Raw genomic sequence first — 19,260 nt, 5'->3', positions numbered from 1 at the left:
CTTACCCAGTCAACATACACATACTTTTATGATGAAATTTTATGAATGAGGTCCTGGGTGTTAGTTTGAGACCCCCCCCCCCCCCCCGGGCATATGATGAAAAATAGTCTATAAATGTGGATAGAGTTTATCAGTTCCACTTTAAACCTGATAATGTGGGCAAACCTCTCTGGAATGCTACTGCTGAAAATGTGTTGGTACTGCGTGTGTGCACGGATTTAAATCTTTGGTTGAACAGCTGTGTTTGGACGAGATTCTTACCATGACCTTTACGATGGAGGCCTGTGGGCTGCGCGGTAGGCATACGGTGAAAAGATAATCTTTAAAAGTGTGTCAGCTCCACCAGAATCCTTAGACCCAATCTCAGCAAACGTACTGAGCGTGTGTGGTCAGTAATGGCCCAGCAGGATTACGCTAAACCTAAACCTTTGTTTTTCATCTCTCTTTTCTCCACTCTGTTATGTCCGAGCAAACCACTTTATGAGAAATGCTTAAAGGTCCCATGGCATGGCATTTTTCTATTATTTTATAATGTTTCCTGAGGTGTACTTATATTGTTAGTATGATTTTTACATCATAAAATGTCATAATTTAGAAATAAAAGGCATTTTTTCTATACTGCTGTTTGCCCTGTGGCTGAATGCCCTGTTTCAAGGGGCGTGTCTGCTGCGAGACTTCAGTAAAAATGCCCACTGTTGTGATTGGCTGACATCTTTGCATTTGAAATGAGTACCAGATCTTGTAGCGGAGGGGGCGTGGTTTAACGAGGTCTACCAGCAGGCATGAGCCTGCTGCCAGACTGAAAGACGGATGGACCTGAGTTCACTTCTCACCAGTTCTCTCAGCACGTCTCAGTTCAGTGAACTGTTGTAGTTACTAGCATATACTTCAGGTTATTCATTTATTTCTAGTCGGAGGGACTGTCACTCATGTCAGAAAGTTAGTAACTTTAGTAAATTATGGATCAGTGCTGACTCGAGACGCGAACCGTTTAAAACGATTCAGTCCGATTTGGTGAACTGGTTCGACCGGTTCACTAAAAAGAACCGGTTCAAAAGAAAGATTTGTTTGCGAACCAGATATCATGGACCAGAGAGGGAGCTATTGCTAACAAAGTTATTTATAGTAACTACTGAGTTATGAGAGCGCTGTCAGCGCGAGTTTATTTTTTTTTGTATCTGAGAGTTCTGAATAAACATCCAGTCATGCAGTCATGTCGAGTCCGTCTTCATCATTATTCTACCAACTTTGTAACACATGTAATGTACCATTACAGCTGTCGAGATGAACGAGTTACGAGTAAGTGTTGATTATAGCATTATTTTTTAGATATTTTCCTATCATATGAAAAGCGTCAGTGACGCACATTGAGTACACAGCGCAAACAAATACACAACAGCAGTAATCGAATGTAATCCATTTTATTGTGGGAATAGCTGGCTAGCCTAGCCAGATACCCTCACGCTCACCCCCCTTCTGCTTAATCTCGCGCCGACCGGTCAGTGCGGCCCGAGCTTCGGCGTGCGCGAGGTTTATCTCTAAAGATGTGGCTTTGCCGATGTTGAGCAGAAACTCACGACTGTATGCACATTTTAGAACAGATAGACGCGACGAGGACGTACAAAAAACACTGACTCACAAGATAGAAAACACAAAAACACCGTTCTGTGTCGGGAAAGAGAGAAGCCGCAGCGTGTGCACGAATAATACAGTTCTGTGTGAACTTGAATAATTAGCTACACATCAGAAATCACTGATCACAGATCAGAAGGAACTGAAGGAACTGCATTGTTACAGATCGTATTGATTGTGTACATGTCTAACTGAACATACCTTAGCACGCTGTCAAAGGCTGAAGAATCCTTTATTTGTGGTGTTGTTGGTTCATTGCGATTCGGGATCAGACTCGGACATGTATGGGTCAGTGCTCTCTCAAAGTCCAACGTCCCAGGGCCATGTGTTTTTCAGACGGGCTACCAAAACGATATCTTAAATAGTGAAATAACATTCCTTTCTTGATGTGCGTTGTTCACTCTCAAGACTTGATATTTGAGGGGCGCGTGCATGTGTGTGTGTGTACGGTTCGGGATTATATTCACCGATCGGGCGGGCCAAGTAACGTAAAAAAAAAAAAAACCATTCCAATCAATCGTGGGTGGATGAGATGAATCAATGTGTTTGTTTGATAAAGACATTTTGCAAACCCTGTGGGCGATTCATTCCAGTTGCCGTTTTTCCACACGCTTTCAAAACAATTCCCACATGTACTGACCACAGGGGAGCTGAAGCTCATTAAATATGCAAATCTTATCCAATCCTAGCCGTGGGCATTTACTTCCAAGTCTTCAGTACGGCACGCCCATAAAAACTGAGCGTTTCTTGAGAGAGCCTCAAAACCAGGGCAGAAAATAGCCTATTACTTCTTCATTATGATGTTTTTGAATGTAAAAACCACGCAAACGTCATAAGTTGACCTCAGACAACAGTATAAAAGTGTAAAAGTGTAAAAGCCAGTTCATGACCCCTTTAATTCCCAACAGCCATGTTGTGTTCCTTTTAGTGTACGAAACCTGAAGTGCTGCAGTGAGATTTGGATGGTTTGAGTCAAATCTCAGTGCTTTATCAATAGAACATTTTTTCCTACACTTTGGTCTGGGGCAAATAATTTACCTTAGAAAGAAACAAGTAATAAATCAACAGTGAATGAAACAGGAAGACACAAAGGGGCTTGGTGTAATGTGTTAGTGAGATGGGTAATGGTGTGGAGATGGGTTCAACAGTCTCTCATGGGCTCCGAGCTCATTTACTGCATTCCACTGTAGGAGTGATGGAGATCATATTCCGTCCTAAGATCATTTAGACTGAGACTGAAGTGTATTATGGTTTGTATAGAATTTGCTGGCTGCAGTCTCCGGCTTCCATATGCCTGAAAAATAGATGTGAGAATTGTGAGACGTGGTGCATGGAAGAATTTTGAGTCTGTTTCTGTGGGATGATAATAAATGATTTCTCTAAATGTACAGGTGTTGATCTGGGGATATAGTCATCCTTCTATGTCTTTAAGTTTACACATGCCACGTGTGTATTAATTACTCTGAGACTGCTGTGTTTGTTTGAGAGGTCATTCTGAATGTTACGGTTTATGTGTGAGTGTGTATGTGTTTGTGTGGGAGTGTCAATTTTTGCCAGCATGGTAGGGACCAAATGTCCTGTTTAAAACAGTAAAAACTGAAATCAGGTATCAGGAATACAGTGTAAGAAAGGCCCCTATAAGGAAAATTATAGATTAATTACAACAATTACCTTGATACATATATATATAATATGTAATTAGAGTTAATTGTAATAGAAAATTATTGTATGTAATGACTTAGGAGTAACGTTGTGCTTTATTGTCATGAAAATAATGTCTGTTTTAACAAACAATCTATTGTCATGGTACTGTTGTGTTCAGTTGTGAAATGCATGGACAAAGGGACAACAGCTGAACAGAATGACTAATCAAACAAACTGAGAAACTAGGGCTACGTCTACATTAATCCGGATACATTTGAACATTTTAATTGAAAATTAGTGTTTTCATTTTAAAACGCTCTCCGTCCACACTAGCGTTCTCAAGTGTTTTCCAAAAGTTTCTTGTCCACACTGAAACGTTGGAAAACGCTAAATTCACCTTAGGCCCCAATCAGACAGAACGCATTTTTCAGGTTTGAAAACGCGAGGCGCACCGGGGTTTTTAATATGTTTCTAGGCAACCCCCGAATCAGCTGTGCTGTCAGTAATCAAGGTAACCGTCACCACATTGGAAGGCCCGCCTCTCCATTCATTTGATTGGATAATGGGGGGAAAATTTGATGACGTCAGGCGCTTTTCTGCTCAGAGTTGATTTTTTTTTTTCAACTTCATGTGCTCAGAGCGTTCCTTCAAAAACGTGAGGCTCAGCAGGCGGTTAAAACGCGAGGCGCCCGGGGAGCATAAGCAGTGCGCATAGCAAAAAACGCGTTCTGTCTGATCGGGGCCTAAGGCCACGTGTCCACCAAAGCGTTTTTTTCACGCAGGTGGCTGGCATATTCAATTGTTTTCAATGGGAGCGCCATGTTTTTAGAACACCATGAGCGTAAAGTGTCTTTCACACAGAATGCGGCAATGGCACCACTGCGCTAAGGAATCCATTCATTTAAATGGCTTGAAATGGTTTGTTGCTGTGTCGACCAAAGCGCACGCACGGCGGAGCGCACCATTGATGAGCTTGCGCACACGCCGTGGTCAAAGTTAAAAATATTCCAACTTTTGCCGCTGCTCTCTGTGACGATTACCCGCGCGGCCAATAGAAATGGTGCATCGAAACAAGCACGGAAAGCACAATGGATGAACAGTTTTGAAAAGTCCGCCCACTTTGTTATGGCCAGCGAAGTGCAAATCGCTTTGTATATGAAGGGCTACGCTGAACCCAGCGGTCAGCGCAGCACATTCCGCATCCTGTGTGAAAGCCCCATAACGAGACGCTGAGCGAGTATTTCACGCTCAAGCGCTGAGCGTTCAGCGTTTTTAACTGGTCGCCGAGAGTTGAAGAATGTTCAACTTTGAGTAAAGCGCAGCGCTCATCACTGTCACTTTTCACCCAGCCGTCCAATCACAGTGGAGGGGCGGGACAAATACAACACCGACCAACCGCCACATTCTGCTTGTACTGTACAACGTCAACAGATGACAACAAGCAGTATAATAACAAAATAAAATACTTTAAAACAAGAACCAGAGCAAATACTTTACATTGTATCTGCATTTTTATATAGAATCAATACAGAAACAAACTATCTGTGAAATGAGATACTAGTAACACTTCCGCGGATATTCCATACCATAACAAGCAAAGAGTCTCAATTGAAAAAACGCTGCGCTGCCAAAACGCTCTCAAGCGCCCACAGCGAGGCGTTTTCGGCAGAGCGCCTAGCGCTTTCAGCTGGATAAAAACGCTTTGGTGGACACACAGCCTAACTGTGCATGCGTTAAACCTCATAAAAGCTCACAGAGATGACAGACAGAACAAGACATTATCAAGCTATCACACAATTTTTCTGGCAGGATCATTTTATTAAGCAACATATCTCACCTTTCACTGATGCATCCAGGTCGCACTCACCCACCATTATATGTTTGGTCCAAAACGCAACTGCAGTCATGTTTTGCCACAGGACAGTAATTGCGAGTAAATTTTGTGTCATCTTTGCAGGACTGTGATATGAAGAGTAACACATTTTATACATAGCACATAACAGGTACAATAGCGGTATGAACATGAATACCTATTGGTACGATATGCGTCACATGACTAAACAAGCGTCATTGTTTTAAAATACCTCCGTTTTCACAGTCCACACTACAACGTGAAGACAGCGTTTTCAAATTTATCCGCTTTGGAGAGGGTTTTCAAAAAGCTACATTTTTCGTTGACTTAAAACGCCGTCTGTGTGGACGGAAGGCCAAAACGGAGAGAAAAATAAATAAAAAGTTTTCAAACAAAAACGTATTAGTGTGGACATGGTCTAGATCACAGGGAACAACAAAACACAACATACGTGTTACATCCATAAAAATAGCCATATTTTCTTTTGATTTTTGCAGTTCTTACTTAACTTTACCTGCAACAGTCTCACATGCATGTGTTTGCCACTTGCTTATGCAATTTTCCAAAGTACAAAGCACCAAAAGGTCAAAGGAAGTGCAGTAACCAGAAGGCTTATGGAGAAAGTTCTTTCTAAAAGTTGTTACTCCAGCCTAGAAAGTTCTCATTCACAGATGCTGATCTGTTGACTGAGATACATTTTAGGACAGAACCAAGGCAAGTAGACTGTTTGCAAAATGTGATTTTTTTTTTCAGCTCTCCCAGAGCACAGAGTTGATTTAATATTGGCTCCCCTCAACACCCCAGTGCTTTCTGCTCCTGTCTGGAGGTAAAGGCAGATGAGGAGAGACAGAGATCCTGTAGCTCTCAATATGCTTGGGTGTGTCTGTCATTGTCTGGCCTGATTTTTGGTTGAGAGGACCAGGGGCGCTGATTCTCGGCCAGCTCTTTGTTTGAGTTTTACAACAGACGTAGAGGTGCATTATGAATCTGATTGAGGCGCCAGAAAAGGACAACAAGCGAGTGAGAACGAGAGCACAATGCACCGAATGGGCGCTTTGTTTTTTCGGCTAGTTGTTTCTGCCTCTTTTTTAATGCACATTTACACAAAATAAACAACTGTGAGAGCTATACTTAACTCTGTATTGCCTCAAATATTAAATAGTTTTGCAGGCGCCGCAGCAAAATGACTGCCCACTGCTTTGGGTGTGTGTTCAATACTCTGCTGTGCTCTTGGATGGGTATGATGCGGAACACAAATTCTGAGAATGGGACACCAAACTTGGCCACACGTCACGTCACTTTTTATCTTCAGATGATGCACTACAGCAGATCAGAGTGCATGTTAGGATTATGACTCACTTTCTCTACGTCCTATTTATATCTGCCAAAGTTCTCCAAATCCATGAGCAATTACTCTGTCAGTCTCTCTTGACTGCTTTCCTGCCTCGTCCTGTAGATATGCACGAGTTTAGACTGCAGTTTGATTAAAAGGACTGTCCTGAGACGTGTCCCCAGATCAGAGGTTTCTTGAAAACTGGAAAAAAGTTTCTGAACTCATTAAACCTTGTTTACCTAGAGTGCTTTGGTGCTGGAAAGTCTCTGGAGACAATGAAAACTTTATAGTGTTTTTCTGTTTTCGCAGCATGTCTGACCACACAATACTGACCATTCTGTATCACATAAAGGATTAGTTTACAAATAATGACATTTCGCTGCATTTACTCACCCTCATGTTTTTCTAAACCTGTATGACTTACAATTACATTTTTGAAGAACACCATGGACACTCTTCTCCACATAAGGAAATTGAGTGACAAAATTACCACCATTTAAGTATCTTACAAAGGTTATATATGGCTTATTCCAAGCCCTTCCACACCCAGCACAATTTGAAGTCGATGGATGAAAGGCAAATGTTTGGATTTCCTGCCCGACATACTGTATTTACCATAAGGATTTGTCCCTCACAGACTGTGTGACTTCGCCACTCGCTGTGGACGTTTTTTTTTTTTCTGTGACTAAAAATTTTGTTGCCTCTTCTAGTCGACTAATGATTACTTGAATATTGGGCGCTGCCCTAACATCCACCCTAGCTCTCCTTTGTGGATTTTTGAGAGAAGTAGTAATTGCCGAGTTGTGAACAAATCATTCTTATGAGTCAAATACTTTCAGTGAATAAACCGAGTTTACAAAACCACACATTTCCCAAAAGCATTGTTAGCCAGCTATCTTCTAAGTTCTGTCGTTTGCAACATAATTTAATGATTTGTTTTTTTCGAAACCATAGTTTCAAAGAACATTCACAAACAGCCCTGGAAAGTTGTGTGGTTGGACCTACAGCTTTCGACCCATGGTTAGAAGCGTAGTTTCTACTTAGTATGACGTAGACCTGTATATATCATGTTTTTGGGCAAAATTAGCAAGCTAACATGCAGTACAATCTATATTTGTAATTTCATATATATATATATATATATATATATATATATATATATATATATATATATATATATATATATATATATATATATATATATATATATATATATATATATATATATATATATATATATATATATATATATATATATATATATATATATATATATACACACATTTAATTCTACATCTTGTAGTTTGTCAAGAGAATAAAAGTTTCTGTTTTTGAAGAGTGTGCCTGTGCGAATTAATTTCATAATGAAGAGGGGACCATGATTGGGTCAAAGTACAGTGAGCGAATCCCTGTGTGTGTAAGAATGATATACATGGCAGCTCTAGGCAGCAATGCAGATCTCTGTTCTTCTAACATTGGGTTGAGTGGCAGAATGGCTCTCTACCTTGCCACACTGCAGTGTTTACCCATCCTGTTTACAATGATTGGTTGTCTGTGAACTCTAATATTGCATCAGAATCGGATGGGGATCTCTGCTCTCTATTTTCCATTGGGAAATCAGTTGGTTGCTCTATACTATTCTTTCAATTTTTCTGCTGACTGGATATATAACATGAGAAACCACTGAATTACCGCTGAAGTCCATTCTCAAAGTTACTGTTCTGAAGGGAAACACGATTGTGGGCGTGCAGTTCATTGGCTATTGATTTTGAATAGTCATGTTAGCACGTTTTTCTTAGTATTTAATTGGGAGATTTAGAGGCCACGGCGTAACCACATCATTAGCTAACTGATCATACAAGGGCTGTTATTTTCTTTTCTGACCATTGAGAGTTGTGTTTGGCTGTGGAAACAACTATGAAGAAACAATAACAGTCTCAGGCCCACACTGAGTAGGAAAAAAACCCTTCAGGATTGAACCACCCCATCTTTGATGGGCTTGAGGAGCAGTTGGATGGCCCCCTCTGCAGGCTGAAGTGGAGTGCATTAGCTAGCCACTATGAAATGATAAAGGGCTATTTCAAATTTTGGCCTATTCTGTGAAGATTTGGACCATTTTAATTTCCATTTTGTAAGGATTCTTTGTACTTATCTTTTATTTTTGTAATTCCTTTGATATTATCTTTCATTTGTTGAGTTTCTTGAGTTCTGAAGAAATATACTGTATAGATGTTTCTGTTATGCAGGTATGGGATGAACTGCCTTATCCAGTTTGAGGATTTTGCCAACACCAACGCCTTCCGTCTATTGAGTCAATACCGCAACAAATACCTCACTTTCAATGACGACATCCAAGGTATGGGCACTAAAAGAGATTTTAGTCGCACACTTGTTTTTAGTCTCTCTTGCACTAAATTATGAAAGCACAGACAATACATACAGTACAAGTTATGATTTAGGTCAATTAAAAGAGTCATAATGTTATTCTTAAGCTGATTCCTAGTCTGTAGTGCAGTCCATTTGAGCGAATGCTGAAATCAATGATTGTAAGTTACTCATTCAGACCACATCTCTCACTCTGATTTTTCTTCCTACTGCTTAAACTCTTCTTATATTTATGGTTCGATAGCGAGACTGTTTATCTTGAGTCTATTTTCTACCATCCACCTCTCTCACTCTATCCTTTTTTACATTATCATTGCAGACACATTCCAATCAGCAACTTCAACACATTCTTATTGTTTGAAATTGAGTTTCAGTCAAACGTTTGGATGGTGCATGTTCATTTAATGTCACCGTTCACAGAGTTAACCATATGTATCCACTGGAGTGGAGCGAGCGGGCAAAGCTGATCTGCCTTTTTCAATTTATTCTAAATGGGAGCTGTTGATATTGGAATTTCTTGTGATGTCAGTGCTCGTTTCATATTTCAAATACAAATTGCACATTTCCGAGGTATCTAGGCCAGTGATTCTCAGCCTTTTTTAATTGATGGTCCTCGGTTGTCCAATATAGCATTTTCTTCTTCAACAGGGTGAGAATCTCTTAACAGCTACTTATCTCCCTTTTGCAATTCCTCCAGAAATTCACCTCCATATAAACTCCACCTGTCTAGAATGTCTAGAAACTCAGTAAAATATATTTGTGTTTCCTGTCCCATAGGTACTGCTTCTGTGGCTGTGGCGGGACTGCTGGCTGCCCTTCGCATTACCAAGAGCAAAATGTGCAACCATACCATTGTGTTTCAGGGGGCAGGGGAGGTGCGTGTGTCGGCTGCACAGATCCACATATAACTGTTTTAAATGCCAATTGTTCCTGTATTTTGATGGTGGTTTACCCATATTGAGTTAACAACAGCACTAACAACACTGATGCAAGGGCATAAATATTCCACGGTTCATCTTGTCTGTTAGTAAAACTATTTAAAAATGTATGAAATGTTTGTTTTGAGATGTATGGAATCGATTCATTATGGATTCAAGCTGTGAGATTTTTATTGGATTATTGTGAAGTTTACAGAGTTGGTCTTTTTAGAGGTGTATGTGAAATGTAACTCTTGATTTAACAGCATGTTTGTGTTTTCAGGCCGCAATGGGCATAGCTGAGCTTATCATTATGGCGATGGAGAAGGAGGGGCTTCCTCGTGAGCAGTGTATAAAGAAAATCTGGATGGTGGACTCTAAAGGACTTATCGTTAAGGTGAGGTCATCATTAATGACAAGTTATATTTACATTGACATTTAAGCACACCATGTGATTTGTATCAGAATTTTCACTCTTCCCATTCAATCATTGTCCATGAACATTACTGTTGGTCTTCATCAGAAAAGATGGTAAGAATTCAATGTGATTTTGTTATTTTAAAGGTGCAGTGTGTAGTATTTATGAGGATCTATTGACAGAAATGCAATATAATATACATAACTATGTTTTCAGTGGTGTATAAAGACCTTACATGTTTGTATTACCTTAGAATGGGCCATTTCTATCTACATACACCGCTGGTCCCCATACAGTGAAATCACCATTTTGTGCCACCATGTTTCTACAGTAGCCCTAAACGGACAAACTTCTCTACAGAGCGCTAGTCACTCTCTGCTCTCTCCGACGACAACATTTTTGTCCTGTGTCGGCCCCCGTAGCCTTTCTATGTGCTTCAAAAGGGAGGGGTGAGCAGTGGGTGATTGCAATTCACAACCTCACAGCTAGATGCCGCTATAATTTACACACTGCACCTTTAAGCTTAACAGATCATTTGGCCATGTAAGATTAATAAAGACAAAGAGGTCAGGGAGGTTGTGATAATGATACTTGACCAGGTGACGTGTTACACCGTGTTAAGTTTAGCTGTGCAGTTAATTTTATGTTAGGTTATTGTTTATCTGACATAATAGTTTTTTATCCAAAGAACTTGTGTCTTCTCTTTTTATTGCTTTAAATTAACACCAGTGTGTCAGACACGTAAGCCACGCCTAAAAACGTGAATTTCATCCCATTAAATAATAATATATCAAACCAAATACCATATGCTAGAACGTTTGATGCTGGACCAAGTTAGTTCCTCTCACTAAGGTGTAGTTCCACTAAAATTTGACTACCAGAAACAGTATATATATATTGCCTCATCATTTAAACGCTAACTAACTATTACTTAGGCTTTCTTACTTAATTACATTTTCAAGTGTGTATATTTTAGACACTGAGTTTTTATTGCCCATCTGGCTGATTATGCACTCTTTGTTCTCTGTGAAGAGAATCTGTGTGCGGTGAGATGTGTTATTGTTCCTGAAACGCTTTAATTTTCTCTGTCTTTTTCTCTGTCAATTGTCATCTCTCTGTCCCTCTTTAAGGGTAGGGATCACCTCACCCACGAGAAAGAGAGTTTTGCACATGATCATGTACAAATGAAGAAGCTTGAGGATGTTGTGAAGGAGCTGAAACCCACTGCTTTAATTGGTAATACATGTACTGTATAAATATATATATATATATATATATATATATATATTATACACACTGCTGTTGTCCCAGCAGTTCCCACGAGGACTATTGGACTCAAATACTTCTTATCATCTCCACAGGGGTGGCAGCTATCACTGGTGCTTTCACCGAGGAGATAATCAAGGCTATGGCGTCCTTCAATAAGAGACCAATTATCTTCGCTCTAAGTAACCCCACCAGCAAGGCGGAGTGCACTGCTGAGCAGTGCTACACACTCACCGAGGTGCTTTTGAAGGAAGTCACAGGTGTACATTTATGTGCGAGAGTGAAACTATTGGTTTAATTTGCTTTTTGTTTTATATTGCAGGGAAGGGGGATATTTGCAAGCGGGAGTCCCTTTGATCCGGTAACCCTTCCTGATGGCCGGAAGTTTTACCCCGGTCAGGGCAATAACGCTTATGTGTTCCCTGGAGTAGGGCTGGGCGTCACCGCTTGTGCGATGAGACACATCTCTGAGGATATTTTCCTCGTTACAGCTGAGGTGATCGAATCTCACTTGCTTTTTTCTGTCTACCTAAATCTGTCTATATATGTTGCTGCAGGGCTGGACTGGGGCTAAATTTCGGCCCTGACAAACACAGCCCATCCGGCCTATGAGTTCCCCCGTGAATGTTTTTGCTGGGGTTAGGGCCTTAAATTGGAGTAAATAAATAAAACTAGGACAGGGACAAATAATGATGGATATTATCGAATTTACTGCAAATGCAGATAACAAACTTTTGTCACACAGAAATGCACTTGACAGTAAAGAACTGATTTTGAGCTAGGATGCAGTATAGTAAATTTACTGCTTTTAAATTTGTTTACTCACTCTCATGTCATTCCAAACCTGTATGACTTTCTCTCTTCCGTGAAACACAAAAGAAGATATTTGGAAGAATGTTGGCATCCAAACGATAGGCTACCATTGAATATTATATGGACAAAAAAACACTCAAATGGTTATGCTTCTTTTATGTTACACAGAACGAAATTCATTCAAGTTCGGAATGACATTAGGGTGAGTAAGCGTTCACATTTTTGGGTTGAACTACCCCTTTAAAAACAATAATATTTTTCAAGAACTAACACCTAATTTATGTAAGACACTGATATCTATCTTTCATGAGGCTCTCATTAAAATAACATTTAGTTAAATTTCATTAGATCTATTAAAAAGTTCATAAAATATTTAAAGAGAAAAAAGCTTTGTACTTAATTTATGGGATCCAGGCTTTAAAGCTGTTAATTGTTGAATTATCCTTTAATTACCCTAATGACATTTTAACTGAGTTTAACTGTAGGCTAGTTTCATTTAACTGTAAGAGCATGGTAGTCACAGGTAAAACCATGCTCCTCATTACCATGGGTATGGTTTCTAAAATAAATAAATAATAATAATAAACTATTGAATTTGTAACAAAAAAAATATTGTAAACACATGTAGAAAATACGAAAACAGCCTCTATAAAAGTGATTTATATTCCGCAATATTTAATGTAAGTAATAATAGCAACATTTTTAATAAATACATTTCTTCCAAAACACCATATTTCTTCACTGTTCGTAGCTGCAAGGTAAATTGTGATTGTGCTAAGTTTACAAGTTTATATTTGTGTGTATTGCCGTTTTCCAATTGACCTGGTCATGTGTTAACATACATGTTTTCAGGTAGATTCACCACAGAACCTGTAATGTTCCCATATCACACAATTCTATAAAACAAAATCCGGAGTCAAAGTGCCGTTCATCACTTCATAGAGCAGCAGAAATGCAGCGTAGGTTCGTCAGCGGCATCGCTGTGCGGATATTCGCCTTTTGCAGCTTCCCCATGCGCTCAACAAAAAAAAAAACAGCGCCTAATATGGACACAGTCTATGAATATGGAGGAGGGGAGGTCTTTCTCGCTTTGGCCTGTCAATTCAGAAGACAAACCAATGGGCGTCAGTGGCAATTTTATTTAAATAAATAACCTTGTATCGGCCCCAAAGTGCGTCGGCCCACCGGGAAAATGCCGGTATGCCAGATTGCCAGTCCAGCCCTGTGTTGCTGGAAACCTCTTCTCTAATCTTTTTTTCCCCTTTAATTTGTATTCTGTTGTATCCATCTTTCACTCTCTCTTTCTTAGGCCTGGGTATTAATAAACAGTTCCTGATTCGATTCAATACAGATTGACTATAGTCTCTAAACTATTTAAAATTATACAATACACCTCTAACTGTACATTGTGTAGCGAGTTAGCTCAAAGGGGAAATATTAATCATTATTCATAACTCATTATGATTATTCATTATGATTAATTATGAATATTTGAATCAGTTATGAGATTAACATGTAGCTACATTAGCATTACAATCAATGTGCACCTGAGACCCGCAGTGACGGATTGATTAGGGCGTGGTGAGCTCATGCCAGGGGCGTGGGTAGTGACCCGTTGGAAGAGCCAACATACGTACATCACGATGGCAAACGACGTCCAATAGGAAAATTCAACTGCAGTAACTACCGTTCAACCTTAAGAGGGCAGCACTCAGACGTTTTTACACCATATATTGTAGAATTAAAACACTTTATACCCAAATGTCAAAACATTTACTCGAATCAATGAACAGCACTAATAAAGCCCCAGTCTTGCAGATCATTAACTAAAAAACGTTGTTTTAGGGTTTAGTTACACTTTAACTAAACCACGAACACAACTAAACTAACAGAAATCACACATACATGGGTAAGAGTCTTTAACCATGAAAAGAACCATCAGCTTGTTATTTTCAAAGCACCTCCTCAGGAGCTTACTGCTTATCCTAACCCTCTGATTAGTTAAAATAGGCGACACTTGAACTGCCGTTGCAGTTGAAGCAAGTTGAAGTTTCGTAAAGTTCCTGATTTTATGGTTCTGTGAGTCGATGGTGTTGAAGTTGCAATTGATTTCTTGAGCATTGACTTACTTAAGACATGATGAACTTGCACGGTTAGTTTCGACTCTGTCATGGTCAAGAAAGTTGGCCATGGCTTGAGGTGTTGGTCCGCAGCGTCTCAACCTTGTGGTCAGACCGGGTTTCCGTCCCACACACGCACAGCAACCAGGAGAGGCAGGAAGAGTGCTGATGGTTTCTCAGTGCAGTGACGGCAAAGTTGCAAATTTCCTTCCGAGTTGTAATGAGGAAATTTCAGTCTGACTCTGTTGGAAGAGTCCTCTCTCCTGGGCGGAGAGTGAAGACATAACAGGCTGTCGTTGAGGCCTGCCAGCGCCCATGGGCCCCGGTGGGGTCCATGCTCGTAATAAACCATAAAATCCCATTTCAATATGCGAACATCTCCCATTGTATTGCTTTAAGCAATCAATGTCATCTTGTATTTTGCTCAATTTATCTGTCAAGCTGTCCTCTGTGCTTCATCTGATATCAGCCAGACAGTGTTTTAGTGAATGGTTGCATCATAAACAAGAGAGCGTTTAATGAATGTCAATGAACCACTGCCCTGTTATGCTGGACACAGACCATTGCAGCATAAAAACGTCAGCCAAGGCCTTATGTGCCCACACGTTATATCAGCATGTGCCAATGAAGGAGATGTATCTCTTAAAAGCAGCTTAAAAGTGGAATGATGTACTCAGAGCACGAGCAGGATCACTTCTCCTGCAGTCTGTGGACATTGACAACTCCAGTGAAGCTGCAGTGTGGATGTCTGAACTTCAAACAGCATTGGGCAGCAGGGGGGAATGCTTAATGTCTCTTTCCCCGCTAGTCATACTAGGCCTTTGTATATTTCAATAAGTTATGGTTCTGTGCTATCGAGTCTCCGGAAGGTCTATAATCACTTACTGCACCAACCCAATGTGACCTGAAATGGCAAAGTGGTAAACAAAACAAACCAACTGAGAGCAATAGAGGGAGAGAGACGGGAAATTGATGTAAATAAAGCAACTAAGATATAACAAGAAGCCAGATCAATGAGTGACTGCAGCTGATGGTAGCTGGAGAATTTTCTATTCTTTCTTGATTAGTTCTAAATTGGAAAATTACAAAGCTGATTGTGATTAATTATTCTGTGTTGTTATTGGTGGTAAAAGTTGCTGCAACTCTAATGGAGCCAAAAGGTTCGTTTTGGCTATAGAAGTATTTACAAAGAAAGAAACGATCTTGAGGGCAGCACAACAAAGCATTAGGTCTGTGCTTTGGTTTTAACTTAATTAAAGCTGCAAGAACTTCTGGCTGTTATTTCTACAAGAGGCTTGTTATTCTGTATCACATTCTGTGTTGTTTTAGTATTATTTACATACTATTATGTAATTTATTCATATTTATATATATATATATATTATTAATATATATATATATTTTTTTTTTAAGTTTTAGTCTTTTTCTTATGTCATTTTTTTTGTTTCTATTTAGCTTTATTTTGATTTCAGTATTAGTTTTAGTCTTTTAAGCACTTCAACTTAAGCTTTAACACCTTTATTTAAATTCATGTAAACATTTTTGAAAAAAATTGGTTGTGGATCTGGCTTATCTCAGGCTAGAAAAACACTTTTATTACTGCCTAAACAATCCACGTACTGTATGTACATATATTGCCAAAAGTATTTAATTAATTGAATCATTGAATTCAGGTGTTCCAATCCCTTCCATCAAGCACCTAGGCATGCAGTCTGCTTCTACAAACATTTGTGAAAGAATGGGTCGCTCTCAGGGGCTCAGTGAATTCAAGCGCGGTACCATGATAAGTTGCCACCTGTGCAATATGTCCGTTCGTGAAATGTCCTCACTACTAAATATTCCCCAGTCAACTGTTAGTGGTATTATAACAAAGTGGAAGCAATTGGGAACAACAGCAACTCTGGCCTTCAGATTAGCTCAAGAACAGTGTGTCGAGATCTTCATGTAATGGGTTTCCATGGTCGAGCAGCTGTATCCAAGCCTTACATCAAGTTCAATGCAAAGCGTGGGATGCAGTGGTGTAAAGCACACCACCACTTAACTCTAGAGCAGTGGAGACGTGTTCTCTCGAGTGATGACTCACACTTCTCTGTCTGGCAATCCAATGGACGGGTCTGGGTTTGGCAGTTGCCAGAAGAATGGTACTTGCCTGACTGCATTGTGCCAAGTGTAAAGTTTGGTGGAGGGTGGATTATGGTGCGGGGTTGTTTTACAGGGGTTGGGCTTGGCCCCTTAGTTCCAGTGAAAGGAACTCTTAATGCTTCAGCATACCAAGATATTTTGGACAATTTCATTCTCCCAACTTTGTGGGAACAGTTTGGGGATGGCCCCTTCCTGTTCCAACTTAACTGCGCACCAGTGCTCAATGCAAGGTCCATAAAGACATGGATGAGCGAGTTTGGTGTGGAGGACCTTGACTGGCCCGCACAAAATCCTGACCTCAACCCGATAGAACACCTAGAGACTGCGAGCCAGGTCTTCTTGTCCAACATCAGTGCCTGACCTCACAAATGCTCTTCTAGAAGAATGGTCAAAAATTCCCGTAAACACACTCCTAAACCTTGTGGAAAGCCTTCCCAGAAGAGTTGAAGCTGTTGTAGCCACAAAGGGTGGGCCGAATCCATATTAAACCCTACGGATTAAGAATGGGATATCATTAAAGTTCATGTGCATGGAAAGGCAGGCGTCCCAAAACTTTTGGCAATATAGTGTATGTAAGCAGTGGGAAAACTGGGATGAATATTTGATGCAGTTCTATCAGAAAAACAAACAACAGAAGATTAATTAGGTTCATACTCTTTGTGGGTGTACACAAATGGTGTAATTAGACATTGTCCATACGTTAAGTCCATAATAAGCATCAGTTTGTGCTGTGTTTACAGACTATAGCAGAAATGGTAACTGAAAAGGATCTTGCAGAGGGGCGTCTGTATCCTCCTCTCAAATGCATCCGGGATGTTTCTATCAAGCTGGCTGTTAAGGTGGGCACGACTCAATAACATCTCAAACCACAGCCGTGATTCATGCATGTCGCTATTTACAGATTCTAATTATTTGAATGTGCATCCTGACAGATTGTGGAGTACGCCTATAAACACAAAATGGCAACACTGCACCCGGAGCCACACGACAAAGAGGCTTTTGTTCGTTCGCTCATCTACAGCACCGACTACGACAAGTTTGCGGTGGACTCGTACAGCTGGCCTGAGAATACCATGAACGTCCAAACGTGCAAACTGTGACCACCCAAAATACATGAGAATAAGATTTATAATACGACATTTCTGTTTTAAATGTGATTTCTTGACATGATTATTTGCAAACAGTACTGTAAACCAAAAGTCACCTTAATAAAATGTCATTTATTGTGATTTTGTGAGAGAGTATGTTATTTATGACATTGTATTGACTTTATTCTTTGCGCTCAAATAAGTATTCTCATCGCTTCATAACATTAAGGTTGAACCACTGTATTCACCTGGACTATTTTAACGATGTTTTTACTACCTTTCTGGCCTTGAAAGTGGTAATAACATTGCAGTCTATGGGGGGGTCAGAAAGCTCTGGGATTTCATCAAAAATATCTTCATTTGTGTTCCAACTCATTTGATGATCGAAGATCTTACCGGTTTGGAACAACATGGGGGTGAGTAATTATTGACAGAATTTTCATTTTTGAGTGAACTAACCCTTTAATGAGCCGTCATGGCTGCCAGTGGAGTGCTTTATAGAAGCATCTGTTATGTCATTTGTCTTAGAATGTTTTAATGCTGGTGATGTAAGTGTTTACATTTAAACCTGAAGGCAAAATTATCTATTTAGATAAAACCATAGAAAACGAGGCTGAATTTAAAGGTAAACTATGTAACTTCCACAAAGCATTTTTATCTTGCCCTGATTCACTATGGTAAGTCTATTATAAGTATTTATATTCTATAAAATAGTGGGATGGTTTTCACAGAAAATTGTGTATACACGCCACTTGCCTGTGTGTGTCACATCATATCTGTAAATAGGGCACTATTTGAGGGGACAGCCATTTGTATTGGTGTCCAAAACCATAGTGGACATTATCGAGTGCACTCATTCAATCCCATAATGCACCGCTATAACGAGGGTACAACTGATGTATGCTCAACAGCTAGAGAGTACCCATAATGCGCTGTGAGGCTTGTGCCTGTAGGTGAATCATCCATCCATTTTCCAAACCACTGGTCCAATGTGGGTACAGCTTAATTTCATACTGGTATAAATTCCTTTTTAATTGATTAAGGTTTATACACACTAGTTCCCATGACAGAGTTCAAGATACATCTTTTCATTATGACTGGAGCTGCCAGTTTCAAATGAAACAGCAAGAATTATACAAAAGCAACAGCCCTTCCAGCACACTCAGGGCCGGATTAACAATTTTCTGTGCCCAGGGCAACAAGACTCAAGGCCCCCCCCCCTTCCCCAAAGCAACAATCGCAAAGAGCATATAGCCTAATACTTCTATACTAAAAAATCAGGCTTCTGCAATGCTCAGTGGAGATGTATGTAATAGCCTTAGGATAAAGTGCATTCAAGAGACAGAAGAGATGCACAAATGTTTAACATAACTTTTTACAATGAATCTTTCACAGAACTTGGAGGCTATAGTAATTATTAAATGTTTCAATATAGCCATTCAATTATCTTTTGATTGTAACAGTGAAATAAAGCAGACAGCTAGGGAAGCCTGAACTTAAAAAAACACAGATTATTTCTAAAAATGCTACAATGTGAAATTGTGGCTATTTTTGGAATATGTTTCAAAATGTCGACTAATTTCAAATCCTTTTCTCTTTTTAATTTTCTTTTAGCGCTCTCACTTAAATTTCAAACAGTGTTCCCCAAAA

The 19,260-nt window shown here is 39.7% G+C and overlaps 1 protein-coding gene across 2 annotated transcripts in view; it reads left to right on the top strand.

Annotated features, from left to right (window-relative positions):
* Positions 1-19,260, top strand: part of me1 (malic enzyme 1, NADP(+)-dependent, cytosolic) — a 129,176-nt gene that overhangs the window by 105,088 nt on the left and 4,828 nt on the right. Inside the window, exons 7-14 of one of the 2 annotated variants that reach the window (XM_079837139.1) lie at positions 8,708-8,817; positions 9,624-9,721; positions 10,047-10,160; positions 11,312-11,417; positions 11,543-11,685; positions 11,770-11,943; positions 17,263-17,361; positions 17,455-17,769. In XM_079837139.1, the coding sequence (XP_079693265.1) occupies positions 8,708-8,817; positions 9,624-9,721; positions 10,047-10,160; positions 11,312-11,417; positions 11,543-11,685; positions 11,770-11,943; positions 17,263-17,361; positions 17,455-17,622 (1,012 nt within the window). In that variant the 3' untranslated portion in view covers positions 17,623-17,769. Of the gene's footprint in view, positions 1-8,707; positions 8,818-9,623; positions 9,722-10,046; positions 10,161-11,311; positions 11,418-11,542; positions 11,686-11,769; positions 11,944-17,262; positions 17,362-17,454; positions 17,770-19,260 lie in introns of those variants that run through there. The other variant, XR_013818048.1, reaches the window with a different exon arrangement.

This window comes from Gobio gobio (genome assembly GCF_949357685.1).
Source record: "Gobio gobio genome assembly, chromosome: 15".
NCBI lineage: Eukaryota > Metazoa > Chordata > Actinopteri > Cypriniformes > Gobionidae > Gobio > Gobio gobio.
Note: the sequence above shows the minus strand (reverse complement) of the source record. Positions and strands in the feature narration are given on the sequence as shown.